The 27,052-nt window shown below is 61.9% G+C and overlaps 3 protein-coding genes across 3 annotated transcripts in view; 1 reads left to right on the top strand and 2 right to left on the bottom strand.

Moving 5' to 3' along the window:
* The window catches only part of SLC25A11 (solute carrier family 25 member 11), a 7,746-nt gene extending 4,695 nt beyond the window's left edge, over positions 1 to 3,051 (top strand). The window contains 7 exon segments of the mRNA XM_060256473.1: positions 211 to 311; positions 314 to 416; positions 488 to 578; positions 926 to 1,016; positions 1,175 to 1,274; positions 1,472 to 1,523; positions 2,631 to 3,051. Of these exon segments, the coding sequence (XP_060112456.1) occupies positions 211 to 311; positions 314 to 416; positions 488 to 578; positions 926 to 1,016; positions 1,175 to 1,274; positions 1,472 to 1,523; positions 2,631 to 2,786 (694 nt within the window). The 3' untranslated portion in view covers positions 2,787 to 3,051.
* Positions 3,052 to 7,604: 4,553 nt separating this feature from the next.
* Positions 7,605 to 12,459, bottom strand: CHRNE (cholinergic receptor nicotinic epsilon subunit). The gene is made up of 12 exons (XM_060256472.1): positions 12,405 to 12,459; positions 12,160 to 12,299; positions 12,029 to 12,073; positions 11,846 to 11,955; positions 11,597 to 11,752; positions 11,090 to 11,190; positions 10,801 to 10,983; positions 9,893 to 10,007; positions 9,292 to 9,406; positions 8,699 to 8,903; positions 8,021 to 8,151; positions 7,605 to 7,748 (listed from the first exon to the last, which is right to left on the bottom strand). The coding sequence occupies exons 1-12, from the start codon at positions 12,457 to 12,459 to the stop codon at positions 7,605 to 7,607; spliced, it is 1,500 nt and encodes a 499-aa protein (XP_060112455.1).
* A 7,227-nt stretch (positions 12,460 to 19,686) lies between these two features.
* Positions 19,687 to 27,052, bottom strand: part of MINK1 (misshapen like kinase 1) — a 52,369-nt gene continuing 45,003 nt past the window's right edge. Inside the window, 16 exon segments of the mRNA XM_060256286.1 lie at positions 19,687 to 19,772; positions 21,342 to 21,481; positions 21,568 to 21,639; positions 21,642 to 21,682; positions 21,684 to 21,724; positions 21,803 to 21,849; positions 21,852 to 21,951; positions 23,398 to 23,498; positions 24,249 to 24,383; positions 25,101 to 25,221; positions 25,223 to 25,245; positions 25,327 to 25,485; positions 25,842 to 25,952; positions 26,253 to 26,381; positions 26,384 to 26,399; positions 26,642 to 26,759. Of these exon segments, the coding sequence (XP_060112269.1) occupies positions 19,689 to 19,772; positions 21,342 to 21,481; positions 21,568 to 21,639; positions 21,642 to 21,682; positions 21,684 to 21,724; positions 21,803 to 21,849; positions 21,852 to 21,951; positions 23,398 to 23,498; positions 24,249 to 24,383; positions 25,101 to 25,221; positions 25,223 to 25,245; positions 25,327 to 25,485; positions 25,842 to 25,952; positions 26,253 to 26,381; positions 26,384 to 26,399; positions 26,642 to 26,759 (1,438 nt within the window). The 3' untranslated portion in view covers positions 19,687 to 19,688.

Here is a 27,052-nt window from a genome sequence, read left to right as displayed (position 1 = left end):
TGCGTGTGTGTGTGTGGGGGGGGTGTGCTGGTTCACTGCAGTTGCCCTTTGCCAGGGGGGCAAAGTTTGGGCAGGGTTGCTTCTCAGAGGGCAAAAGCTCACCTCACCCATTGGCCAGTCGTGGCAGAGGAGCTGCTTTGCTCCCTTGAGCTGCCTGCTGGCCAGAGGGGGGTGAGGCTGACTTCTGTCTCTGCCCGTCTCTCCTGGCAGGCTGTCTGCTGGGCTGCTGCGCCAGGCCACCTACACCACCACCCGCCTGGGCATCTACACCATCCTCTTTGAGAAGCTGACGGGGGAGGACGGGCGGCCCCCAACTTCTTTGTCAAGGCCCTGATTGGGATGACGGCGGGGGCTGTGGGGGCCTTCGTGGGCACGCCAGCCGAGGTGGCGCTCATCCGGATGACGGCTGATGGCAGGTGGGTGGTGCGAGGTCAGGGGGGGAGGGGCCTGGGCCTGTGCCCAGAGTCTCACCCTCTCCCCCTTTCAGGCTTCCCCTGGACCAGAGGAGAGGGTATGCCAACGTCTTCAACGCACTGCTGAGGATCACCCGTGAGGAGGGGGTGCCCACGCTCTGGAGAGTAGGTGCCCAGGGCGAGTGGGGGGCCTCAGCCGTTGGGGAGAGGGAGGGGGCAGCAGCCTATGCCCAGGAAGCCCCTTAGAGACAGAGCCGCCTCCTGGGGCCCACCACACACATTCTTGGATTCTGCTCTGGGGCCAGAGCCCCTCACTCAGCAGGGCCTCTGGCTTCTGGAGGCCAGCAGGAGCTGTGGGGAGGAGTTGAATGAGCCCAAAGGAACTTACCTGAGAGGGTTCCTGCCTGGTTCCTTTGGGGCCTGCCTGGCGGGCTTCTCTTGGAGCCAAAGGGCCTTCTGGGGCAGGCACAGTGGGCAGCCTTCCTGCCCTGACTCCTTTGCTTCTGCCCTAGGGCTGTGTGCCCACCATGGCTCGGGCAGTGGTGGTTAATGCCGCCCAGCTGGCTTCTTACTCCCAGTCCAAGCAGTTCTTACTGGATTCTGGTGAGTTGTGTCGCACCTAGGCTGGGTGTCCGGGGGCGTGCCTCTGTTGGCCTTCCGCTCCCCTTCGTGCTGCAGGGTGTCTCCCCCCCCCCTTCTCTCTGGGGTCACAGATGCTTGTGTTCGCTCTGAGCCCGAGGCCTCCTCTCTCTTCCTTTCAGGCTACTTCCGAGACAACATCTTCTGCCACTTCTGCGCCAGCATGATCAGCGGCTTGGTGACGACAGCTGCCTCCATGCCCGTGGACATCGCCAAGACCAGGCAAGGCCACAGAACAGGGACTGCTGTGCCTGGGCAGAGGGTGGCCCTGGCAGGAGGAAGAGAGGAGGGCGTGCTGGAAAGCCGGGGAGGGGGGCTTCAGCATTTCCCCTGGGTCCTGCATTTGGGGCGACGGAAGAAGCAGCTTCCTTGGGCAGGGAGCTGGCTTCCTCTCTCACTTGGCTTCTGTGTGCCTCTAGGATTCAGAACATGCGGATGATCGACGGGAAGCCGGAGTATCGGAATGGACTGGTGAGTGGGAGGGTGACACCCCAGAGCTCCGGTTGGGGGGGGGTGGACCAGGACTTCTTGGAGGCTCAGAGACGCATCAGGAAAGCCAGTTTGGTGTAATGGTGAAGTGTGCGGACTCTTATCTGGGAGAACCGGGTTTGATTCCCACTCCTCCACTTGCAGCTGCTGGAATGGCCTTGGGTCAGCCAGAGCTCTGGCAGAGGTTGTCCTTGAAAGGGCAGCTGCTGTGAGAGCTCTCTTCAGCCCCACCCACCTCACAGGGTGTCTGTTGTGGGGGAGGAAGGGAAAGGAGATTGTGAGCCGCTCTGAGACTCTTCGAAGTGGAGGGCGGGATATAAATCCAATATCTTCAACTACCTCACAGGGTGTCTGTTGTGGGGGAGGAAGGTAAAGGAGATTGTGAGCCGCTCTGAGACTCTTCGGAGTGGAGGGCGGGATATAAATCCAATATCTTCATCTACCTCAAAGGGTGTCTGTTGTGGGGGGGGGAGGAGATTGTGAGCCGCTCTGAGACTCTTTGGAGTGGAGGGCGGGATATAAATCCAATATCTTCATCTACCTCACAGGGTGTCTGTTGTGGGGGAGGAAGGAAAAGGAAATTGTGAGCTGCTCTGAGACTCCTTGGAGTGGAGGGCGGGATATAAATCCAATATCTTCGTCTACCTCACAGGGTGTCTGTTGTGGGGAGGAAGGGAAAGGAGATTGTGAGCCGCTCTGAGACTCTTCGGAGTGGAGGGCGGGATATAAATCCAATATCTTCATCTACCTCACAGGGTGTCTGTCGTGGGGAGGAAGGGAAAGGAGATTGTGAGCCGCTCTGAGACTCTTCGGAGTGGAGGGCAGGATACAAATCCAATATCTTCTTCTATCTTCTTTTCTTCTCTTGCCTTTGAGCAGCAATTGTATGACCACTCTGCCTCTTGGTGGCACGCAAGTGCCAGGGCCACCCCAGGGCAGTGCCAGCCGCACCCATCTTGACCTCCTGGCATGGAGCCCCCAACCTTGCTTCATGGGTGGGGAGGGTCTTGACTGGGCCCTTGGGGGGGGCAGAGGACTCTGTTCTAGGCTGAGCTCACCTGGCTTCTCTCTGGCTGCCGGGCTTTGCAGGACGTGCTGGTGAAGGTGGTTCGCTACGAGGGCTTCTTCAGCCTGTGGAAAGGCTTCACCCCCTACTACGCCCGCCTGGGCCCCCACACAGTCCTCACCTTCATCTTCTTGGAACAGATGAACAAGTTTTACCGGAAGTTCTTCCTCAGTGCCTGAGGGCAGGATCCGGGGAGCGGCATGCGGGGCAAGGAGCCCACCCACCGTGGCCGCGTGTCCCTCTGTGTCTGTCATTGCATCTAGCCAATCATGAAGAAAGAACTGGAGGGGGGGAAGAGGAGATAATTTATTTTCTGGGGAAGGGGGGCCAGGTGCCCTCTCCAACTGGACCGCCTCCCTCTGTGGGGCCCCCAGGTTGGGGGCTGGCCCTCCCTTCCCCCCACTTGGCTTTTAACTTAGTAAATCCAATCATGGTCTGAATCCAGCCGTCTGCTTGGAAGTCGTTCTGTGGGGGCTGGTTGGGGCTTTCCGCTCAGAGAGGCTGCACTGGACGGCTGGCTGGCACCAGGCCCAAGTGGGGAGGCCTCGGCCTGGCCGGCTGCGGGGAAACTGAGCAGGCCAGGCCTGGTCAGCGCTTGGACAGGAGGGCGTTGAGGAGGCAGGCGAGGGCAGGGCGCCTCTCTACAGCTCTTGCCTTGGCAGCGCTGCTGTTTCCCCCCGGAGGACCACGCCTCCCTGTGCCTTCTGAACAGGTCATGCTGTGTCAGAAAGGGGAAGAAGGCAGGAGGCCGCTCTGACCGGACCTTGGGACATCCAGCAGGTTTGGGGTGGTGCAGAAAAGACCATGGCTGCGTGGCCCTGGAGAAGGAGGGCAGCCCCCCCCCCACACACACACACAAGAGGAGAGTGCCGTGTCTGCTGAAGGGCCGGAGGGCTGCGAGCCTCAGGCAGAAGAGGCATCGATTGTCACAGCAGAGCCACATCTATGGGGAGCTGGACTTGCCTGCACATTCTCCTGTTGGGGCAACTGGCCAGGACGGAAACCTTCTGGGCGGGCAGGAGATGGTGGCCCTGCTTGAAGGGTGTTTGCAGGCCAGCGGGGAAAGGCAGGGGAGACGGCTCTTCTGGGCCCTCCTGTTCCAGAAGTCTGGATGAAAGTGACACTCCCCCCCCCCCACACACACACAGTGATGCCCGTCTCTTGATGCCCGCAGTCACCTTCTCCTTGCCCCCCCCTGGTTGCCCTCTTTTGCCGCCTTTCAGCTCTGCAATTGTGTGGTGCCCAGAACTCATTGCACACAATATTCTGTGTCAGGCCGCACCACAGATCTATACAAGGGGCGTCACAACACCAGCCAATTTATTGTCCGTCCTTTTCCTAACCACCCTCCCCCCCCCTCCCCCGCCGCCCGGCATGGCTGCCTCTGCTGCATTCCAGGGGTTGAACTGTGTCCGCTACAGCCCAGCGTCTCAGTTCAGCCACCTTCAGCACATGCCCACAGTTGTGCCTCACCTGGCACTCGAGTGTGGAATGTCTCCTGCCCCATGGCTGCCCCCAGACCCAATTTGTGGGCGTCCTCCTGGAGCTCTTCACAGTCAGCCTTGGGATTCCCCATCCCGAATAATATTTGCGTCATCCACAAATTTGGCTGCGGAACTGCTCACCCCCAGCGACATCATTTTTGAACAAATGTAAATAGCAGCGGTCTCAGTGCTGATCCTTGTGGGAACCCCCCCTCCCCTCCTTTCCTTTCAGGAGGGGAATGGTCTTTTTACTCCTGCTCTCTGCGTCCTGTCAGTTAACCAATCTTTTGTCCCACATGGGGTAGAGCCTCGAGTGTCACTAGGGTGTGGGAGACCCAAGTTCAAGCCTGCACTTTGCCATGGAGGCCTGCCTGGTGACCTTGTACCAGTCACATACTCTCAGCCGAACCCTACCCCTTAGGGATCTTGTGAGGAGCGAATGATGTGGGCTGGTTTGGGTCCCCACTGGGGAGAAAGTAAGGGTAAAAATGGAGTGAAATTTAAAAACCCACAAGAGACCCCACCCTCCTATCCCTCGACTGCTACGTTTACTCAGGAGTGAGGGATCTTGTCAGAAGACTTTGGAAAGTCCAAGTATGCAGTGTCCGCCAGGTCACCGTTGTATACATGCCTGTTCACTTTCTCAGAGATCTCCAAAAAGGTTGGTGAGGCAGGACTTCCCTTTGCAGAAGCCAGGCTGCCTTTCCCTCAGCAGGCTTTGTCCCTCCAGGTGCTTAACAAGGCTGTCTTTGATTACAGTTTCTACAAACTTGCCTGGGACAGAGATTAGGTTAACTGGGCTGGAATTTCCAGGTTCTCATCTGGGCCTCTTTTTCAATAGTGGTGTCACATTTTACTCCCCAGTCTTCTGGCGTGCAGGCTGATTTTGGCGACAAGTCACGTGTGTGGGTTTGTAGATCAACACTCTCACTTGAGTTCCTTAGGAACTCTGGTATACACCATCAATCAGGACCTGGAGACTTGCTGATTTTTAGTTTCTCCGAGCGGTTTAGGACTTCCTAGGGTTTGTAGAATTTTTCGGGCTCAAGTGCCGTGTTCTACTGGAGAAAGTTTTTCTTCCAGACGTTTCGTTCTCAGCTGCGGAGAACATCCTCAGTGGCGTTGCATATGGTCACATTCAACAGCCAGTTTCCTTATCACTACCCTTCCAGGAAGCCCCACCAAATAATGGGCACATCCACAAACCAATTGCCCTTTCACCACACCCCTCCAGCCTAGAAATAGCAGCTCTCCAGCAGCCCTGGCCTCACTCAATATACAGCAGCCAAGAAGGTCAGAGCGCCTGCTCCGGCTGCAACGCCACTGAGGATGTTCTCCGCAGCTGAGAACGAAACGTCTGGAAGAAAAACTTTCTCCAGTAGAACACGGCACTTGAGCCTGAAAGATTCTACAAACCCTAATGATGTTACCAGCCATGAAAACCTGAAATCTTTGGTTTAGGACTTCATTTTGCTGCCTTAATTTGACTTAGTTCTTCAGGCTCCCTTCCTAAAATACTGGCTGTAGATTGGGTACGCGCCTCACACTTTCCCAGTAAACACAGATGCAAAGAATTCCGTTAGCTTCTTTGCCGTTTCCCCATCTTCCTTCAGCAATCCTTTTTATTTGGTGGTCAGCCAAAGGCTCAACAGCTTTTCTGGGAAGAGTCCTGGTTTGGATCTATTTAAAGAAATGTTTGCCTTGATTTTTTTGGCAATCTGGTCAAATTCTCTTTTCTGACCATTAGCTTGCACTGGCCTCACTTCTCTTCACACCATTGGGGCTGATTTTCCACGTTTGCCAAGAAGCCATTTTTGCTTTTTTGGGCTTCCTCTACATGGGTCGTTAACCATTTAGGCACCCTTTCAGACCTGGCAGCGCCTCTCTTAAACTGAGGGATGTATTCTGCTCGCCTTTCGTTAGTGTGGTTTGAAGTGCATTTTTAAACACGCACACACACACGCCAATTATCACAGTTTACATTTATATATATAAATAATCTCCAAGCATCCGCTACGGATTAGATCTTGAGTTTCCCTTTTAGCTTCCTTCTAACTAGTCCCCTTAGTTCTATAAAGTTCCCTCTTTTGAGATCAGATGTTCTGAGATTAATACCATCGTAGTCGTGGTTCCGTTTCAGTGCAGCAGCCTCCACACTTTGTATCAGGCTTCAGCCCTCACCCAGGCCCAAGTCCAAGATCTTGCCCCTCTGGTTGGCTCTGGGGCCAGACTGTTCCTTTATGCTGTCCAGGGGCCGCATTTCTACAGTGACTCAAGCACCTGTTTACCCAGTCATGTGAGGGGAGTTAAAGTCTCTTCCTGTCTTGGCACTCCCTGATTTCCTTGCCTGGCCTCAGGAGGGCCAGCAGCGAATGGGATGCCCTCTGGAGGGAGTCCAGCCAAATCCCACCCCCACCCCCTTGCAGGCCAGCGGAGTGGGAGGGGGAGGCCTCATGCCAGCCCCGAAGAAGGGGGTGGGGAGAGAGGCTGAGGAGAATCTGCAGTGCTGCCTCTTGGGCTTTGGGGAACCAGGGTCATCCATTCGAATGGATGACCCTGATTTGAAGAATATCCTGATTTGAAGCACCTCTGCCCACCCTGCGGCAGAACATGTGCTTGGGAAGCAGAAGGTCCCAGGTTCAATCCCCGGCACCTGCAACTAAAAAGGGTCCAGGCAAATAGGCGTGAAAATCCGCTTGAGACCCTGGAGAGCCGCTGCCAGTCTGAGCAGACAATACTGACTTTGAGGGCGTGGGGGGGGGGGGGTTCTGATTCAGTAGAAGGCAGCTTCGTAGGTTCATATATGTTCATTTGAACCTGGTTTTAAGGGAAGGATGGTGGCTCAAAGGTAGAACATGTGCTTGGTAAGCAGAAGGACCCAGGTTCAATCCCTGGCATCTCCAACTAAAAAGGGTCCAGGCAAGTAAGCATGAAAAACCTCAGCTGGAGAGCCGCTGCCAGTCTGAGTAGACAAGACTGACTTTGATGGACCAAGGAGGGTCTGATTCAGTAGAAGGCAGCCTCATGTGTTCATATATGTTCATTTGAACCTGGTTTTAAGGGAGGGATGGTGGCTCAAAGGTAGAACATGTGCTTGGTAAGCAGAAGGACCCAGGTTCAATCCCCGGCATCTCCAACTAAAAAGGGTCCAGGCAAAGAGGCATGAAAAACCTCAGCTGGAGACCCTGGAGAGCCGCTGCCAGTCTGAGTAGACAAGACTGGCTTTGATGGACGGGGGTGGGGTCTGATTCAGTAGAAGGCAGCTTCAGATGTTCATATTCATCTATGTTCAACAGGAGGGGTGAGGGGCCCCGCAGACGAGAGACAAGGTCGCAGGAGGATCCGGGGGCGGAGGCCGAAGCGGGCAGGCTGGGGTCACAGCGCCTCTTCTGTGGGACCCGGTGAGGGGGGCACCAGCCCTTGGCAGCCTTGCTGAGTCGCTGCATGCTTGGGCTGGCCAGGTTTGGGAAGCTCTTCTGGGAGGGGAGGGGAGGGGAGGCCGCTGCCCTCTGCCTACTCCGGGAAGGGCTCGTCGGGCACAACGTTGAGGTAGCCGGTGAGGAAGATGGCCAGCGTCCCCAGGGTGAAGAGCAGGATGGCGGCCCAGAAGCACAGCTTGTCCATCACCTGCCCGACCAGCACCCAGTTCTCCATCTCCTGCGTGGGGGGAGGCGAGAGCGCAGCGTCAGGGGGGCGGGCCTTGGGGGGGGGAGAACTGAGAAGACCCTTCAGCAGGGCCGGATCTGGGGGGGGGGGGTGCTTGCCCGGGCGCCGGTGGAGGGGGGGGGGGCTCCAAATTGGGTCTGGAGTGCACTGTATTCTATGGAATCATAAAATAGAATGGCCCATAAGGGGGCGCCATTTTTAACCCCCCCCCTCCAAAACCATGTAGATCCGGTCCTGCCCTTGGGGGGGGGGCGCCTCCTTACCGCACTCTCGGCGTTCTGCTCCTTGGTGCTTTGGGTGATGAAGTTGCAGGCGTCCACGCACTCCTTGATTTCGGGCGCCACGTGGGCCAAATTCTTGTACAAGGTGCTGGTCATTTGCACGTCAAGCCGGTCTTGGGGGAAGGGGGGGCAGATGCCTCGTGAGTGGGGGCAGCCCCTGCGCCCCATCCCCCCGACAAGGCCTCAGGAAGGCGCAGAGTTGGAAGGGCCCCCAAGGCCATCTAGTCCAACCCGCTGCACAAGGCAGGAACTCCACAAGGATCTCCCCACCCCACCCCACACACACTCCAGAGCCCCCTCTCCATGGCCAGGGGGTGGCACCGAAGAGGGCGGTGCCAGGGGCACAAATCCACCTTGGCTGGGAGACAGGGGGCCAAGGCCCATCCCGGGGCTTCCAGCTCCCCTCTGACCCTTCCGGCCTTCGAGTTGCAGGGCAATCTCAGCAGGAGCGGGGATGGGGGGAGAAGGAGGAGCCGCTCAGGGCCAGGGGCGAGCAAGCGGGCCGAGGGTCTTCTCCAGCTCCCTGGGCTGGCTGGGGGAGAGCGAGGCTAGATGATCTCAGGGACCCCTCCCTCCCTGGACCGCCTCTGGCCGCGGGGGGGGGGGGCTGGCAGGTGCTGCTGTCTCCCCTCCCCTCCCCGGGGCGGCAGGCGGGCTCACAGGGCTGGCGGCTGGCGGGGAGGCCGTGGCGCGGCGCCTGGCGCTCGAAGAGGAGCTCGCTGCGGGGCTTCTTGAGGATGTACTCCTCCGCCTTCAGCATGATGCCCAGGGAGCTGCGCCGGCGGGGCTGGGGGGCGTCCCAGGGGTCGTCGCCTGCCGGCTCCAAGGCCCAGCCCAGGTAGCGCGGGAGAACCTCCAAGAAGACCTGGCCGCGGGCACAGCAGAGGAGAGGAGAGGAAGGCGGGGCAGCGTGGGGGGGGGGCAGGCCGCTCGCTTCCTCCCGCCCCCTCCCGGGGGGCCTCCATTCACGGACAAGCCCCCCAGCCCTTCACTCAGGCCACAAAAGCTGGCCTTTCTACGGGCCCCCGGAAAGGGGCTCAAGCGCACGACTTTTGGGAGGGAATGTCACCACCACAGAGGGGCCAACACAGAGAAGGCCTCGCGGAACCTTTCCTAAAGATTCCCGGCTCTGACGGCAAGAGAGACAAGCCAGACCTCTGCCGGAGGTTCCCTTCCAGAGGGACAAAAGGGACTTCAGGCGCCCTCTGGGGAAGGTCCATCCCGCCACCATCTTGCCTCCCCGCCCTCCTCACGTGTTTGAGGCGCTCCGACATGCGGTGGGTGTTGGGGGAGCGCAGGGAGAAGTTCAGGACGATCACGCAGTTGGTGACGATGAGTGTGGCCACGACCATCACGAAGAGCAGGTACCTGCCCCCAGGAGGAGAGAGGCAAGCGGCAGCCACTCCTACCCCCGCTCTGACCACTGGGCCTCGCTGCCGTTTGACCCCCCGCAGCCCTGAAGCAGCCCCTGCGCCCCTAGGGCGGGGGGGAGAGGCCAGGAGGAGGGAGCGGGACCCCCAGCTGAGCCGTGGAGGCGAGTCTTCCGTGCCCGGGCCGGGGGCGGCAGGGCTGGTTGGTGCCCCAGCCCCCCGCCCCCGGAGGAGGCCCAGCAAAGGCGGAGACCAGCCGAGGGGCAGGCGCCACTTCCTCAGGTGCAGCGGAGCAGACTTGGCTTCTGCTTCTGGACTCCAACCGGCCCTCCCCCCCCCCCCGCCTGTCTGGAATGAGGGGCCAAGCCCGGCTGGCCGCGCGCACGAGGGAGGGCTGCTGGGTTCTCGCTTCGCGCCGCTGCTTCAGACCAGCGCCCCCCCCCCCTCCCAGCCCTCCCCAGGGCCGGCGGCGGGGCTCACTCACTTGCCAATGAGCGGGACGCTGAGCGAGGTCTCGGGCACCTTCTGGGCGATGAGGAAGAGGAAGACGGTCTGCGCCAACAGCACCGAGATGCTCACCGTGCACTTCTGGCCCCCCGCTGCCCGAGACACAGAGGCCGCTGAGGAAGCCCTCTGGACCCCCCCCCCCACGCACACACTCCAGGCCAGGCTGACGGGGGGGGGGGAGGGAGCGCCAGAGCCAGGGCGGGTGCTCACCCCCCCCCGTGCCCTGCCCTGCCCGAGGGCGCCCCTCCCCCCGGGCTTGGCTGGGCAGCTCTCCCAGCCCCCCACCCCGCACTCCAGGCCAGGCTGACGGGGGGGGGGGGGAGGGAGTGCCAGAGCCAGGGCGGGTGCTCACCCCCCCCTGCCCTGCCGGTGGGCGCCCCTCCCGCCGGGCTTGGCTGGGCAGCTCTCCCAGCCCCCCCACCCCGCACTCCAGGCCAGGCTGACGGGGGGGGGGAGGCAGCGTGCCGGAACCAGGGCGGGTGCTCACCCCCCCCCGTGCCCTGCCCTGCCGGAGGGCGCCCCTCCCCCCTCCCGCCGGGCTTGTCGGGCAGCTCTCCCAGCCCCCCCACCCCGCACTCCAGGCCAGGCTGACGGGGGGGGGGGAGGGAGTGCCGGAACCAGGGCGGGTGCTCACCCCCCCCCGTGCCCTGCCCTGCCGGAGGGCGCCCCTCCCCCCTCCCGCCGGGCTTGTCGGGCAGCTCTCCCAGCCCCCCCACCCCGCACTCCAGGCCAGGCTGACGGGGGGGGGGGAGGCAGCGTGCCGGAACCAGGGCGGGTGCTCACCCCCCCCCTGCCCTGCCCTGCCCGAGGGCGCCCCTCCCCCCTCCCGCCGGGCTTGTGGGGCAGCTCTCCCAGGCAGCCCTCCCCACCCCCCGCCGCACGCACCCTCGGAGGGCAGGAAGTAGACGAGCACCACGAGGGAGGAGATGAGCACGCAGGGGATGATGATGTTGATGATGTAGAAGAGGGGCTTGCGCTGGATGATGAGGAAGAAGTGCATCTCCGAGTAGCCCTCGGCCCCCTCCACGCGCCGCACGGGCCGGTGCTGGATGCTCCACTCGCCGTTCTCTGCGCAGGAGGCAGGAGACAGAGGCGAGGAGCGCTCCGGACCTTCCGCCGCCCGGCCTCCTGCCTGGGGGTCTCAGCCCCGCCCGCCCCCGCCTCTCCGGCCTACCCGTGAAGGCTGCGGGGTCGATGTGCACCACCTGGAGGGGCTTCCCGTCGTCGTCCAGGCCGAAGGTCAGCTGCACCTCGCGGGCGGTGTAGGTCTGGGACCTGGCGGGAGGAGGAGGCCCCGGTGGAGGTGCCTCCCGGGAAGGACAGCTGGCCCGTTTCCCCGGCGGGGCTGGGGGCTTCGGGGGGCTCCTGTGGCGTTATATTCCCCCCCGCCATGGGCTGGTTTCCGCGCTCCAAACGCCCCTCTTCCAGGGCTGGGATTTAATTCTTTGGACGGGGATTGTCCTGGTGGCGCAGATGTCGTGCCCAGCCCGGGGGTCCTGCGAGGACGCGCAAGCTGGAGTCGGGGGGCTCCCGACAACCCGTGGGCAACTACGGAGCCCGGCCAGAAGACACCCCCGTGCCGGCATGCCAGAGGGGGGGGGGAGACCGGCCTACTAACCGCCCCCCTTGAATGGCACCGCCTCTCCCCCCGCTCCAGCCCTCTCCCGCCGGCCGCTCTCACCGGAAGACCAGCGAGCAGTTCTGCCAGTCGAAGGGGAAGAAGGTGACCTCGATGGCGCAGGTGCTGCGGAAGATGGCGGGGGGCAGCCAGTACATGTAGCCCCCCGGGTAGATGAGGACGTTGGAGAAGTAGGCCACTTCAAACTGGCCGTCGATGCTGCGGGGGAGAGAGGAGGCGCCGCGTCGGGGCTTGAGCATGGGGGGGGGGGGACAGGCAGAGCCCCCCCGCCGCCGCCGCCCCCCCACTCACTTGTTCTCCAGGACGACGTCCGGGAGCCAAACCTTGTCCGGGGGCACCTGCAGGACGCCGACCCCCCCGAAGTCTTCGCTGGCGTAGTCCAGCCGGTGGTCGTACCACTCCTGCGGGCAGAGAGCGGGCAGAGGGGGGGCGGCTGGAGGAAGGGGGGGGAGGCGGGGGGGCGGGGGCGCTTACCTGCGTGATCCAGACGTTGGTGGTGAGGGTTTCTTCCTTCTCGTTCTGCAGAGGGAGGGAAGGCGGGGCTTGAGGGGGGATTTTGCCCCAGCTGGCGGCGGGGGGGGGGGGGGAGAGGGGGTCTCCCTTACCAGCGAGATGAGGTTGGTGAGGGTGAGCTTGAGGGAGACCTCCACCACGTCCTCCACCTGCCCGGCGGGCCGCACGCTCTTGTCGTAGTTGGCGAAGAGCGTGTTGAAGAGGCGCGCCTCGTGGTTGCCCTCCAGCAGCCCTGCGGGACCCGGGGGGGGGCAGGGGCGAGAGAAGAGCTGGGAAGAGGCCTCGCAAGAGCCAGCCCCTCCCCCGCCGCCCCCCCAGCTCCCCCCCCCGGGCTTACCGAGGCTCGCCCAGCAGACCAGCGCCCCCAGCCAAAGCCCCGGCTGCCCCCCCATGGCGTCCCTCCCTCCCTCCCGGGCTGAGGTCTGGCCGTCTTCTGCGGGAGGCTATTTTGAGGAGGGCCCAGGGGGTCCCTCCCCCTCCCCCCCCAGGAGGTGTTCGCTTTCACAGCCCGCCCAGGGGCACATCCAGCATCCGGATGCCGGGGAGGTTTCTGCAGCCGGGAAGGGAAAGTATCCCGAAGCGCCCTGGCACGCTGCCCCAGGGCCTCAGGCCCCTTCCCTAGACCTGGCTCCCCTTCCCCGCCCCCTGCAGCCCGCAGGCCCCATTTCCTCCTCCAGGCACCAGCCCCTCGTTCTTTGTCCCTTGGGGGGGCGAGTCCAGCCTCCAGTCTGTGCCACCAGCCACCGCCGCTTGGGCCAGCTCCCCCCCTTCCCCAGGCAGAAAAGAGCCCCGGCAGCCCCTCCACCCTCCAGCTGGCCTGGAGCAAAAGCCCCCCTGCCCCTGTTGCCGAAACTTCACCGGGAGGGGGCGGCCTCTGCCCCCCGGTTGCGGAGAGCTTCACCTGCCTGGTCCCAGGCACCAGGCACCCTCGGCTGAAGAACAGAAGGGAAGCCCTGTTGGGTCAGGCCAGTGGCCCCTCCAGTCCAACCCTCGGTGTCACCCAGGGGCCAGGGCACCGGAAGCCCTCCCACTGTGGCCCCCAAGGGGCAGGGCCTTTTGCTCCAGGCCTGTTGGCAACCCTGCCAGACACCCAGGGTCCGCGGGCCTTCCCCTCCCTGCCCCACAGCTCCGTCTGGCCCTCGCCGATAAGCGCGGCTGCCTCCCCCACCGCCTTCTAAGAATAACCTCTCTTCATTCCCGGGCCCTTCCTCGGCCTTCCCGCCCCCAGGCCGCCTGCGAGAGGCAGGAGCAGCTGCTCTGAGCCCGCCCCAGCAGCCCCCCCCAGCCCCCCCTTCTCACCCCCTCCGCCGGGCCCTCTTCTGACGCCCAGGAAGCCGCGAGCAACAACAGATCCGAGAGTCCAAAAGCCTTCGCGGCGCCACCTGCAGAGGACGCCACACGACTAGGCCCTGCGCTCGGTCCCTGGGCACCTGCCAGTCCGGGAGCCCTGAGGGAGACGACCCCCTCCCCTCCGCCCCCCCCCCGCTGGGCGAGGAAGCCCCGCCCGCCGGCCAGCTGCTCCCCAGAAGCCGCGCAGATGGACTCCTTGCCTCTCTGGACCGTCTTGCCTTCCTCAGAGCACAAGGAGCCGCCTTCTCCGCGCTCAGGGCCTCGGCGGTCCCGCAAGGCCCGGCTTGTCCTCCACTAAGGCCGGCACTGCAGCCGCTCGCTCTCCAGGCGGGAAAAGGTCTTTCCCATCACCTCCCGCCTGGCCCTTGGGAGCCGAGAGGCTGCTGCTGGTGGCCGGAGTTGGAGGTGGGTCTTTCTGCCTGCCAAGCAGCGGCTCCACCACTGGGTTATTCCCCCCCCCCCCACAACACATACCCAACTGCCTTCTCCTGGGTCCGCCTCCCCCTCCCCCCCACTGGTCTCTTCAAGGTGGGCCCTCCCTCTCCAGCCAGGCAGCGGCTCTCCCTCTCCTCCGGGGTCCCGGGCAAAGCGATGCGGAGCCTGTGAATTTAGAGGGCGGTATTTGTGAGTTTCCTGCACTGTGCAGGGGGTTGGACTAGATGACTCTGGAGGTCCCTTCCAACTCTAGGATTCTATGAATGGGCAGAAGCAACTAGCCCAGGGATGCTCTGATTGGGCCATGAATGCATCGGGGATGGACCAGGGAGACAGTTTCAGCTTTATGGCTTCTTGTTCCCGAAGGCCTCCCGCTCTCCCGCACCAGCTTCCCACGTCTCTGTCTTAAGACGCAGTTCAGTTCAGTTTATTGTCACAGTAATTGACAAGAACATTGTAGTCATCTAGAACAACCTTGGAAGTATCTTATGAAATAGTATCCTGAAATTTTATTGGACTCAGGGGGTTACAATGTTCCAGCCGCACTTCGCCTGTTTAAAGCTAAGGCACCGGCCCAGCTAACTTGTGGGACAATTCTGGGTATTCAGCTTTCCCCCCTTTGGATTGGACTTCCCTCTTCGAGAGAGTCCAATCTAAATCTCTCAGAGCAATAATCCATGTGTCCAAGTGTGTATCAAACTCCTAGGTCCGCTTGGAAACAGGAACGACTCAAATAGAGGCTAGAATCTGTGTTCTTTCTGGTAAGAACATAAATGGTAACATGAATCCTAAGGGGCTGTTCCCTTGTATCTTGCACGACCCATTTAAATGCAATTGGCTCCAAGCAGTCCAAACAGCCATTAGGAGCTTGGAGCCCCGCCCCCCCAAACCCTCCTAAACCTTGGCATAGACCAGACAAAGGCATGTATTAAGCAGAAAGTGCTAGAGACAGAAAGATGCAGTTCAGAGTAGCTAAAGAGGATGTTTCCCTGTGTTGTTTGTTCATTGCAGCCCTCCCTTTCTGTTGGAATACAAGTTATTTTCATTCCAGCTATTATAGAGTTGTTTGTTTACCTGAAAGAGGAAATGATGCCTTGTAGCCGAACCCAATTGTGAACTGAGTCTTCTAAGCCCGGGAAACTTGTAAACGCTGTACTGGTCAGAAAGCACACTAGGTGTGAAAAGCTTTGGTGTTGTATGCAAAGCTGAATTGCTCCTTTTCCTGTCTGGGTGTTCTCTGGGAACAAGAACTAGCAGACAAAGACTAATAAACAGTAGCCATGTAGAGATCAGACCTAGTTAGTCGTGCTAGTAAGTGTAAGTTGTATTTCTTTTTATCCCAAGTACTTTTTCCGGATGGTTTTTCTAGTAAACTTTATTTCTTTTGTTAAGTTTAAGCCTCGCCTCCAATTCTTGCCACTCCACACCTCTGATTTCAAACGCACATCCCAACACTTTCCTAGGCAGTTTCTCTTTCAAAGCGAATATCCAGGTGCTTCGCTGCGTTTTCCTCTCCGCTGCCCCAGTTCCAGTGGGGCCCGGCAGAGAAGGCGCCAGAGCCCAGGGACACACTTCTCTCCCAGCACAAACAGGGCAGCCTCGGGCGCAGCTGGTGGAGCGGGCGGGGGGGGGGGGAAGAGGCCAGAAAAGCTCCCTCAGGAGCCCCCCCGCAGTTTCCGGGGCCAGCCTCCCCTCCAGCCAAATGCCCCGGGGCCCGGAGGGCATCCCCAGAAGGAGGGCGGAGCTCTTGACCGGCGGGGCTTCTGATTGGCGGCTGCTTTGCCCTGCAGCTTCAAATGCCCTTGCTTGGAAGGCGGCAGCCCCCCCCCCGCCGCCCCGCCCCCCTGCAGCAGGTCCCGGGGAAACCCGCCCGTGGTGCCGCAGACTTTGCTCTCCGGACAGGCGAAGGGAAGGGCGGGCTCTCGGTGCAGCAGGGGCCGGCAGCTCCAGGTTGGGTATCCTCCCGTGCTAAGGGGGGGGGGGCAGCGGCATGGAGGGCTCTTCCCGACCCCAGCCAGGTGGGGCGGGGGCCCCAGAATGAAGGAAAGGGGGGTGGTCCTCTACTGTGCCACGCGGTGTTTGCCCCGCTTCCCTTCCCTCTGCTGGCAAACCCAGCTCTGATGGGTGCAGGCGAGAGGGCAACCCCCCCTCGAGGAACAGCTGCGCAGCAGCGCCCTCCCCACCTCTGGGCGAAGGGCAGGGAGAGAGCATTCCGAGGGGGGAAGCAAAGAGGGACGCGCTGGGGGGGGGCGAGGAAGCGGCCTGTCTGCAGGGCCGGCGGCATCACAGCCGCCCCCCCCGGTGTGTCCTGCCCACGGCTTATCTCGCTTCCACTCCCGTCTGGGCCCCATCCGGCCTGCCCTGCCCGCCCCACTCTCGTCAGCAGCTCAAGCGCTGGGAGGGAGGGGGAGCAGGGGGGGGGCTGGCTGACTTCGTGGTGCCCCCCCTTCACAGCCTCTGCCTAGACGCGTAGCCCTGACTCGCGCTTCTCTTTCTTCTCCTTCCCTTCCCCCGCACAGAGGGGCTGCGGGGTCTCATGGCCTCCCGGGTGGTGGCCCTCCTGATCGTCTGCGCCCTGGCCGGAGCCCGCAGCCAGCCCACTCCCTGCGAGTACGAGACCAACCGCATCAAGGACTTGCTGCAGGCCAGCTGCGAGGGGAAGGGGCTGAGCCAGGTGCCCGCCGGGCTGGACAACGCCACGGGCATCTTGCTGCTGGCCTCGAACCGCCTGGCGCGCCTCTCCACCGCCTCGCTGGGGCACCTGCGCCACCTGCGGGAGCTGGACCTCTCGCGCAACGGGCTGGCGGAGCTGGAGGCCGCCGCCCCCTTGGCCGGCCTGCAGGAGCTGGACCTCTCGCACAACGCCCTCGCGCAGCTGCCCGCCCTGCAGCGCGCCTTCCCCAACCTGAGCCGCCTGGCCCTCGGCCACAACGCCCTGGCCAGCCTCCCCGGCGAGGGCGCCTTCCGCGGCCTGCGCCACCTGGCCGACCTGGAGCTGCAGGGCAACCGGCTCCAGAGCCTCCCCGCGGGGGCCTTCGCCGGCCTGGCGGCGCTCAAGGACCTCGACCTGTCCGACAACCGCCTGGACGCCTGCCGGCCCAGCTGCTGGAGGGGCTGGGCGCGCTGGAGACGCTGCGCCTGGAGAGGAACCGGCTGCGGGCCGTGCCCGAGGGCTTCTTTCCCGAAGGCCACCTCTTCGCCTACGTCTACCTGAGAGAGAACCCCTGGCGCTGCGACTGCGCCCTGCGCTACCTGCGCGACTGGATCGCGGAGAACGCCTCGCCGTGTACACCCGCCTGCAGGGGCCCCAGAAGGAGATCACCGAGAACCAGCCCGAGGGCGTCACCTGCCACGACCCCCCCCAGGAACGGGGCCAGCCCGTCATGGACTTCGCCGGGGACTGCGCGCCCCCAGAGCGGCAGAGGCAGCAGCCGCGGAGACGAGGAGTGGGGGGAGCCCGCGGCCCCTGACGCGCTTTCCACTCCCCCGGCCCTGCGACCATCGCCGCCTCCTCGACGCCCGCAAGCAAAGCCACGCCTCCGGCCCGCTCCCCCCCCGCGCCCCCCGCAACCCCAGGCGTCCGGACTTCAGCCCCCCGCCGCCCCCACCTCCGCGGGGCTCTCGCCTGCTTCCTCCACGCACGCACCTCCCGCCCCGCCCCCCCAGCCCTCGGGCCTCCCCACTGCGTCCTCCGCAAGCACACCTGTGCCCCGCCCCTCCAGCCCCGCGGGTCTCCCCACTGCGTCCCTCCACAAGCACACTTGTGCCCCGCCCCCCCACCTCCGCCCCCAGCCCCTCGGGCCTCCTCACTGCGTCCTCCGCAAGCACACCTGTGCCCCGCCCCCCCACCTCCGCCCCCAGCCCCGCGGGGCTCCCCACTGCCTCCTCCGCAAGCACACCTGTGCCCCGCCCCCCCACCCCCCTGTGCCCCGCGGCCCCCCCAGCCGAGATGTCCCCACTACAGCCCCTGTGGCGCGGCCCCCCCTCTCCCTCCCTGCCAGTGCGCGGTGCCGCTGCCAGGCGTGGCCTTCGGGCTGACGGGCCGGCCGCCTGCCTCACTGTCGTGGGGAGCCCGGCTGGCCGCCGGCTGCTGCGCTCTGAGCCTGGCGCTCTACGCGGCCTGCGTGGCTCTGGCCTCCCTGCCCGCCCTGGCGGGGCTCTGGTGGTGGGGGTGCGCGCGCCGGGCTCCTGGCACCGCCCCCCTCGGCTCCGCAGCTCCCGGCAGCTGCAGGCAGCCCGGGGGGAAGGTGGCATCCCGCGCCCCGCCTCTACCGCACCAGCCGGAGCCTGCAGGTGGCACCCCTCCGCTACGTCACCTGGCTGCTGGTCAGCCTGCCCGGGCCCTCCGGCCGCTGGCCCTGGGACCGCCCCTCCGAGGGAGAGGGGGCGGGCCGGCTGAAACCCCCAGGAGCCCCCCCCCTCCCGCAGGGTTTGCACCCTTCCTTAGGAGGCCCACCGGAGCTGGAGCTGGTGCAGACAAGGCGCTCCCTCTGCTCCTCCACTGCAAGGGGCCTGCCCCCCGCCTCCCTGGGAACGGCTGCACTTTGCTCCGCCAACTCCCCCTGGGGAGCACCCTGTGCCTCACCCGCTGGCTATGCCACCTGCCCAGAGAGGGGGGCAAGAGGCACAGCGGAGCTCCCTTCCCAGGGCCCCCCCTCCCCCCCAGGGCCGCTGGAGACAGACACACACCCAGAGGAGGTTTGCTTGGCTCCTTTATTAACAGGTGAGAAGATCCCAGGGCCACGGGTGGGCCGGCTGGCTGGGGGGGGGGGGAGCAGCTCTCCCAGCTGGGCTGAGGGGGGCGGGGGAGGTCTATACAAAGGCAAGCAAAAATACACAAGAACTCCAATTGCCCAGTGGCAGGGGGGGGGCTCATCCCACCAGCTGCCCCAGAAGGGAACCCCAAACCCGGCCACATCTGGGGAAGGCGGATGGGGGAGCCAGGCAAGAGACCCCCACGAAAGGGAACCCGCTGCTGAGCCTCCCCGTGGCCAAACCCCCCTCACCTCCCTGATTGAGGGGAGGCCAGTAAAGTGCTTCGTTAGTCAGTTACTTAATTGCCATCACAAAATAATGCTGCTTAAAGCAAAATATACAGAACTCCTCCCACCCCAGCGGGGTGGGGGAGGGAAGGGAGAAGTGTGCACCCATCCACACAAGCCCAGGGCCTGCGGGGGGAAGGGGGGGGGATGCCACCAGCAGTGGGGAGGCAAGGGAAGCCCCCCTCTCAGCCACATGGCCAGAAGCCCCACTGGGCAAGAGAAAAAGCAAAGAATGTGTGTGTGGGGGGAGGTTGCATGCCACAGGAGGCGGGGGGGGGGTGCTTCTGTGCTCACAAAGTCAAGTGCTGCAGGGGAGGAGGGGGAGAATGTGCGCAAAGGCAAAGGGAGGGAAGGGAGATGGCATCTGGGTTCTGACCTGCTCCATGCAAACCAAGCCTGCTCCCCCCCCATAAGGGACACCCAGACATTACGGACCCCCCAGCTTGATCTTCTCCCTCCATATTAAAAGTGGAAAGATGAGGGGAAGGGGGGGGGGACCTCCCAGCAGCTCCACTGGGTTCTTGTAGCTTTTGCCTCCAGCCTCCTCCTCCTCCTCGCAGTGGTGGACGTCTGGAAGTGTGAGGAGCACATGCATGCCCAGTGGCCATGGGGGCCCTCCCCACAAGCTCCCAACCCCTCCCCTTTTCTGGGGCAGGGCTGGGAGGACCCCCTCCCCCCAAGGCATCCGTCTGCCTGCTGGGCCTCCTGGCTCCTCGGCCCGTCCGTCCGTCCGTCCCCTCCTCCTTCCAGTCCAGGCGGTGGTGGGGGATGAAGCCCCTCTCCCCTTCCCTCCCTCACCAGTTCATAATGCAGTTTCTGTTCAGCGTCATGAAGTAGACCTGGCTGCTGCCTCCCGAGCGGACGGAGGCAAAGAAGACCTGTGGGGAGGCAAAGGAGATGGCACAAAATCACCTGGGCCCAATTCCTCCAGCTTCCCTCCAAGCCCACCCCACACGGCTCCCCTCTGAGTTCAGCCGCTGCTGCTGGGAGTGGGGGGGGGGGATGAGGCTCAGACTGCCCTGTCAGGAGTGCTCTTGCCATGGGGGGGAGGGGGGGGACTGGCAGAGGCTAGTTTATGGGTTCATTTGCTTTGCAGCACTTCTGCTTCTTTAGCCTTGCTGCTCTCTCTGGCATTCCTCTGAAACCACCAGGGAGACTCTCTGCCCTGTACTCAAGTACAGAGAACTGCTGCAGCTGCAAAGAAGGGCCTGCATGGGAAAGAACTTTGGAGGGGGGGGGGAATGCTTCTGACGCCCACTGCTTGCATTTGTAACCGTTATGGGCAAGATATATCTAGGGTCACGGACCTGCCAAAAGCAGGTTGCTCTCAATAAACTGAACTCTTGAACCAACTCGAGTTGTTCAATGGGTAAGAACTCGCAGGAGCTGACATTCCTGCTCTTGGGCATGACCCTGGATGCCTCCTGGGCTATGGAGACCCAGGTCACCCATACCATCCAGGCTGGCATTGGCCCCTATCCTGTCATGCCCTCTCCTCCAGGCTAGACTACTGCAGCTTGCTTTACACTGGCCTGCCCTTGAGACGGACCCGGAAGCTCCAAGGAGTCCAGAATGCGGCAGCATCGAGTCCTGCTCATCTACGGCCTGTGCTGCGCCGCTGCGCTGGCACCCACTGGAGCACTGAGTAGAGGTCAAGGTTTGGGCATTGACCTTCAAGGCCTTGAGAGGTCTGGGATGGGACCGCCTCCTCTGCTATGTCTTGGGAGGACAGTCTGCTGGGGTCCCCAGCCAGAAGGACATCCGGCTGCTCTCAGCCAGGCCGGGGCTTTTCCACTCCTGGCCCCAACCTGGTGGAACCTCTGCCACACAACCCCAGGGCCCTGTGGGAGGGACCTTATGCAGTTTTGCGGATCCTGTAAGGCAGACACGACCCACCAGGTTTCGGTTGAGGGCAGCGATGGTGTCTATCCTGGCTGGCCCCCTCCCCTCAGATGGGCATCCACGGGCCGGAAATGGGAGGAAACGGCAAATTTTGCCACTTGATCTCTTAAATATGCTTATGACTGATCTTCTGGGTTTTAATGTGTTTATAACATTATACATTGCCTAGAGCCCTACAATAGTTGGGAGTGGGCTATTAATAAATGCAATGAAGCAAACAAACTCATAGCAGCCCCCCTCCCCCTGCTAACAAGAAATCCTCTGACTCAGCATTGCGGCAAAGGACCAGCCATCCTCTGCACAGGGAGACACCCCCCCCCCCCCAGCTTGGGGCAGGGCACAGCCAGGCTGTTCCACGTGTGCAAGCAGCCCCTCCTCACACAGCTCTCCAGTAAGGAGGTCTCCAGAGGGGACACAGGTGCCCCCCCTGCCCTGCCAGCAGCCACAACTGTGCGGCCAGCTTCCCGGGCACTGCCCCCCCCCCCGACTCAGCTGCAGGCCATTCAGCAGGAGGGAGGAGGGGGAAGAGAGGCAAGGCCCTTCACCTTGTCATTCCGCTCACAGAGGAACTTCAGGCGCTGGGCCCGTTTGTGCATGAAGACCCCGTCCAGGTGGCCCGTCTCCACGGAGCGGATTTCAATGGCTTTCTCCCCCCAGCCCATGATCTGATTGGAGCAGATGTAAGCTGGGGAGGGGGGAGGAGCAGAAGAGGTGAGCCTGGAGCCCCGTCCTTCAGCCCCCTCCTCCCCCCCCCCGGCTTCCCCAGCTCACCTACGGAGGTGGGCATCTCCCCCCACTGCAGCACCACGTCCTTGATGATGCGCCCATAGGTGTTGACGTAGACCCCTCGTCCTCATAGCAGAGAAGCATCTCCATCCCCTCCGTGTGGGCAGAAGATGATGGCGTGGGGGGTGATCTGGGACTGGATCTGCAGAGAAGAGGACTCGCTCAGCCCCTGCCCCCTCCCCTCCCCCCATCGCACAGGGGCTTGGCCCTCCCTCCTTACATGCACAGGGATGTAGATGTCGTAGTTGTTGCCGGAGTCCACATCTATGCATGGAAGCCGGCACACGACCCGTAGATCACTTTCAGCCGCTGGCCTTCCTCCACGGTCAGCTCCACCAGCAGCGGGCGGTGAGGCAGGTCAGCAAAGGACTGCAAGGAGGAGGGGGAGGGGGAGGAAGAGGCGAGGTCACGGGCTGGCCTGGAATGCTGACGACAACCCGCCTTTCCATGGATCATGCCCATGGAAAGAGTTCCAGAGAGCAGAGGAGCCGGGTTCAAGTCCACAAGCACCTCAGAGGTCCAGGGATTTCATCTGACATCACTTTGTCAGGCAAAAGGAGCCCCCTGCCTCTCAAAGCATTCCTCCCCCTCAAAAGAATACTGTCATTGTCTAAGGTGCTCCTCAACATGAGTCGAACACACAAGAACCACAAGAGCCATTGAATAAAGCAAAGCGTGACGCTCCCCACATTAGAAAGAAAACCTGAAAGCCTGCTGCCCCCACCTCTTTGCCCTCCTTTGTCTGGGCTGCGGCTGCCCCAGAAGCTCTCTGGAACACAGTCCTGTTTCGCAGCACCAGAGGGCCGGACTCTTCCTGACACAGGAAAGGTCCAGAGGGAGGGACGGGCTGCGGGAAGGGGAAGCCATGAAAAGTCTGGAGCTGCCACGTGGGAACAGGTGAGGAGAGGGGAATTCTTCAAGCCCCTCATACAAAAGGCTTTAAAGGTGAGCATGAACATCTTTACACTAACTGGCAGCCAGCAGGGCTTGCTTTCTTCTTCTTTTTGTAGAAAAAGCCCAGCAGGAACTCATTTGCTTGTAAGACCACACCCCCTGACACCAAGCCAGCCAGAACTGTCTTCCTGCTTGAAAAAAAAGCCTTGGAAGCCAGAGAAGGGCCCTCAGGACAGAAGTGATACAGTCCCATTGGCAAACCCCAGACGACAGACAGGCAGCTGCAGTTTCTGAACCGCCTTCAAGGGCAGCCCCATGTACAGCACATTACAGTAATCTAGCCTCAGCATTAGTGAAGCGTGGATCAGCATGCCCAGAACTGGATCTCTACAAACAGGGGGCCGATTTCCTAATGGACACCTGCTTCTCCACCAGGAGACCAGGATCGAAAGGCTCTTTTGGTGAAAGCCACTGATGGCAAGAACAAGCTCGGTAGGAAGAACCACAAAGACAGAAGGAAGGACTCCAGCGGCATCCAGGAGAGGGCTCTCCTTCTGCCCCTTCAGACTCACTGCCAAGTGCAACCGGCCCCTCGGGCACGGCCAGGTCAGGATGCAGGTTTCTGTGGAAGCTCCCCCCCTCCAGACCTTCCCTTCAAGCTGTTCTGCTTGCTGCTGAATGCCTCCCCCCCCCCCGAGACCCCCAGGGGATCCAAACAGATTTCAGAGTCCCAGAAGCCTCCTGTTCCCCAGAGGGCAGCTGCAAGAGGGAGATCCAGGCTCTGCTCCAGAACCACCCGAGGGACCAGCAAGGTCGCAGGTCTCTTCATGCCAGGCTGGACTGGAATCCGGCTCCCCTGTCCCCCCAAACTCTGGCATTGCCCAACATGCTCCTAAACAAGCAAAAACCTGCTTCTCTTACCTTGAAGGCCATGAATTTGTGGTAGGGCTTTGGGGCCCAGGCGTAAACCTCCACAGAGTTCTTGAGCGCAATAACCAGGAACTTGATCCGTTCATACTTCACTGCAGGCGAGAGCCAGAAGGAAGAATCAGGACTCCCCAGAACTGCCACGGGGCAAAGAATGTCACAGGTTCAAGATGGAGCCAGGCGCCTCCTGGGGGCCGCCTGAAGGTTCACCCCACCCTGACTGACGGGGACCACAGAATCCCAGCGCTGGAGGGAGCCGCACAGGCCATCTCTTCCACCCCCCTGCTCAATGCACGGTCAGCCCACAACATCCCGGACCACTGTTTGTCCAGCTGCTGCCTGGGAGGGGGAGCTCCACACCTCCCTCCAGAGCTGATTCCACCGCTGAACAGCTCTTACTGTAAGAAGGATTGTCCTAAAATCCAGCAGTGTCTTCCCGCCCTGAATTTAAACCCATTATTGGCTGTATGCTGCGGGGTCCAGCTGCAAACCCAGGGCAGCGGCCGGCGGGGGAGGAGTTTGGTACAATTCCTTGCTGTGTTGGCAGCTGGCTCTGATCTAGGCAGGCGCGTGGCAGGGCTCACTTGCTTGAATCAGCTGCAGCGCTTGATCTGCCTGCGGGTTTGTGTTTGCTCCCGGTTTGGCCCACGTTATTGTCTGGCAAGGAGGGAGGGTGGGAAGGTTCTGCCATAAGCTGAGCAGAGCAGCTCGATCCAGCAAATTTGTGCCTTTTGAAAAGCACTCACTGAGCCTTCCAGAAAGCGAAGCCCTCCTTCAGAATGCTTTTGTGCACGGCACAGCTGCGTCTCCCGCCGCCCCTGCCCTCCTGAGCGGCTGAGACTTACCCACACGGTAGTGGACGCAGCCCTCCATGTCTCCCACGGTGGTCCAGCCTTGCTTCTTCTCCACTTCCGGATCGTTGTGCAAAATTTTGTTCCGCAGCCAAGAGAGGTAGTAGACGCGAAGCTTGTTCCTCTTCCCTAGGAGGGAGGGAGGGGAGGGGAGGGGGCACCAAGCACATGTCACTCACTGGAGGGCGAGGGGGGTGCTGCCTGGGAGCCCTGGCCAAGGGGGGTGCCGCGGGGAGTCCTGCCTCAGCTGTCCCTGTGAGCCTCACAGCTGCCTGCTCCTGAGTCAGACCCCACATGGTCCAGAACTCCAGTCCCTTCCACTTGGATGGCTGGCAGCAGCTCTCTGGAGAGCCAGTTTAGTGTAGTGGTTAAGTGTGCGGACTCTTATCTGGGAGAACCCACCTCACAGGGTGTCTGTTGTGGGGGGAGAAGACATAGGAGATTGTGAGCCGCTCTGAGTCTCTGATTCAGGGAGAAGGGCAGGGTATAAATCTGCAATTCTTCTTCTTGATACAGCTCAAAATTGCATTTGCCTTTTTAGCCACCACATCACACTGCTGACTCATGTTCAGTGTAGGGTCCACTAAGACCCCGAGATCCTTTTCACACATCCTGCTGATAAGACAAATCTCTGCGGTCCTATAATCATGCATTGGATTTTCCCTATCTAAATGCAGAACTTTACATTTATTCCTGTTAAAATTCATCTTATCTGTTTTAGCCCAGTTTCCCAGGCCTGTGCCTTGACTCTGTCTTCTCCTGTATTCAGGGTCTCGCTTCTGCCTGCAGCGCCTGACCAATGGGGGGGGGGGGGGGCGCCTGCTGCTGCGGCTTCTTGTGCCTCACCTGAGATGGTGGTCAGCAGGTTGAGCCCTTCTAAGACGTCCATCTGCTGGAAGCGGCGGCGGTTGATGAGGCTGTAGACCTTGCCTTGCCCACTCCGGTCCAGGAGCATCAGGCCGTTCTCCCGTGCCCACCAGCAAGTTGACTCCTGCGGGCGCGAGGCAGGGAGTGTGGGTGGTGAGCTGCCCCCTCGTGAGCCACCTGCCCCCCCTTCCCTTCCCAGCCTTACCCCAAAGGGCAGCACACAGGATCTCCGAGTTGAAGCGCTTCTTGTATTTGCGGATCTCGGGCGTGTCGCTGTGGGGCCGCGTGTTGGTGGGGTTCACGTTGACCACAGAGCCCTTCCGGGCCTCCAGCTGCAGCTGCTCCAGGCGACTGGGGTCAAATGCTGCAAACGCACCACACAGGGGATGAGGGGGGGGCCTTCCGTCTTCCTCAAGCCTGGCTGGGATTTCCCTCTTGCTCTTTCTGTCCCAGCCAAGCCTCAAGCCTCTGAGATGCCCCTGCCCCACAACTGGAGGGAACAGTCCTCAGGGGGCAGAGATGAGGGCGAGCTGAGCCAGAACAAGCTCTTGAGAGGGAGGGCACGCCTCATGGGCCACGAGCACTGAGCTGGTGCAGAGTAACACACTGGATGTTTGCTAATAAAAGCAGGGCCCTAGGCCTCCAGATGCCACGCTTCCCTGTGCGTCTGGCTTCCGAGAGTGCCCCAGACCATTTGCCCCTCCCTCCTCTGCCCCTCACCGGTTATGGGGACGGCGTCTCCGCTTCCACCTGAGCTCTGGTAGATGCCCAGATCCACAAACATGGTGAAGGAGCTTTTCCCAGGCGCTTTGACAAGCCCCGTGACTGATACTGCAGCAAAGGAAGGGAAAGCAGAAGCATGGTGGGTGGGTGGGGGGTTTCCACTTCCAGGCCCAGGAAGAAGGTCAGTCTCCCTCCTGCTCCCACGGTGGTGCCCGAGGCCTCCGTGCTGCTTCTTGGGGCCTCCTTGAGAAGGCAGAGGAGAAGGCAGCTGCCTCACAAGGATCGCTCCCCCCCCTCCCCGCTTTAAGCATAACCAGAAAGGGCTTCAGGAAGTGAGCCTGCAGCTTCTCTGTGCCCACAAACAAGAGGGCCTGGGGGGCATCCCCTCCCTTGCTCTCATGAGCTCACTCACGTCTGTCGCTGGGTCCTTGCTGGGGGAGGAGGAGCCGTTGCTGCTCTTGGCCTCCGTGGGCGAGTGGCTGGGCTGGACCACATCCGGCAGGTTGGTGTAGCCGTTGCTGTCACTGTGCAGCAGGCCCGCTCTTCCTCGGGAGTCTGGGGGGAGGGGAGGGGTGCAGGATGAGGAGGGTTCCCTCCCCCTGTGCTGGGGGGGCACTTGCAGGGGGCAGGACCTGGCCACCGAGGGCAGCACTGAGGGCCCGGGGCCTGCAAGCCGGTAGGGAAGGCCACAGCTGAGCAGCTTCTTTGTGGCTTCAAGTGGGAGGGACAGCTCCCTCCAGGCCCCGAGGAAGAGGACGGCCACTGTGCATGTGTGCTGGATCAGGCCAGCTGCTCACCCGCTGCACCAGCATGGTCCCCTCGCCGTACGAACTCTCAGAGCCTCCGCTGCCTCCACCCGTCAGCTCCTCCACATCGTGCACCACCATGGTGCTCACGGAGTCCGTGTCGCCATCTCTGCCACAGAAGAGGGGAGGAGGGGTCAGGAGAGCTGGAAGGGAGGGACCTCCAGGGTCATCTAGTCCAACCCCTCTCCACAGTGCAGGAACCCCCAGTGACCCCTGCTCCATGCCCCCATGATGGAACCCCTCCCCCCTTCCAGGAACTGTGGACAAACTGGCCTAGAGAAAAATCGCTGCCTGACCCTGAAGTGACAAACAGCATTTCCCTGGGCAAAGAATCATAGAGTTGGAAGGGACCTCCAGGGTCATCTAGTCCAACCGCCTGCACAATGCAGGAAACTCACAAAC

This window comes from Heteronotia binoei, chromosome 15 (assembly GCF_032191835.1).
Source record: "Heteronotia binoei isolate CCM8104 ecotype False Entrance Well chromosome 15, APGP_CSIRO_Hbin_v1, whole genome shotgun sequence".
Taxonomy (NCBI): Eukaryota; Metazoa; Chordata; class Lepidosauria; order Squamata; family Gekkonidae; genus Heteronotia; species Heteronotia binoei.
The sequence above is the reverse complement of the archived record's forward strand: the minus strand, read 5'-3'. Positions and strand labels throughout refer to the sequence as shown.

Coding starts and splice junctions, on each gene's coding strand:
- CHRNE (XM_060256472.1), bottom strand. CDS start 12,459: ATGGGGGGGCAGCCGGGGCTTTGGCTGGGGGCGCTGGTCTGCTGGGCG. Junction 11,956..12,028: donor CCAACGTCTGGATCACGCAG/GTAAGCGCCCCC, acceptor CTCTGCCCGCAG/GAGTGGTACGACCACCGGCT. Junction 7,749..8,020: donor AGCAGAACGCCGAGAGTGCG/GTAAGGAGGCGC, acceptor CCCCCCACGCAG/GAGATGGAGAACTGGGTGCT.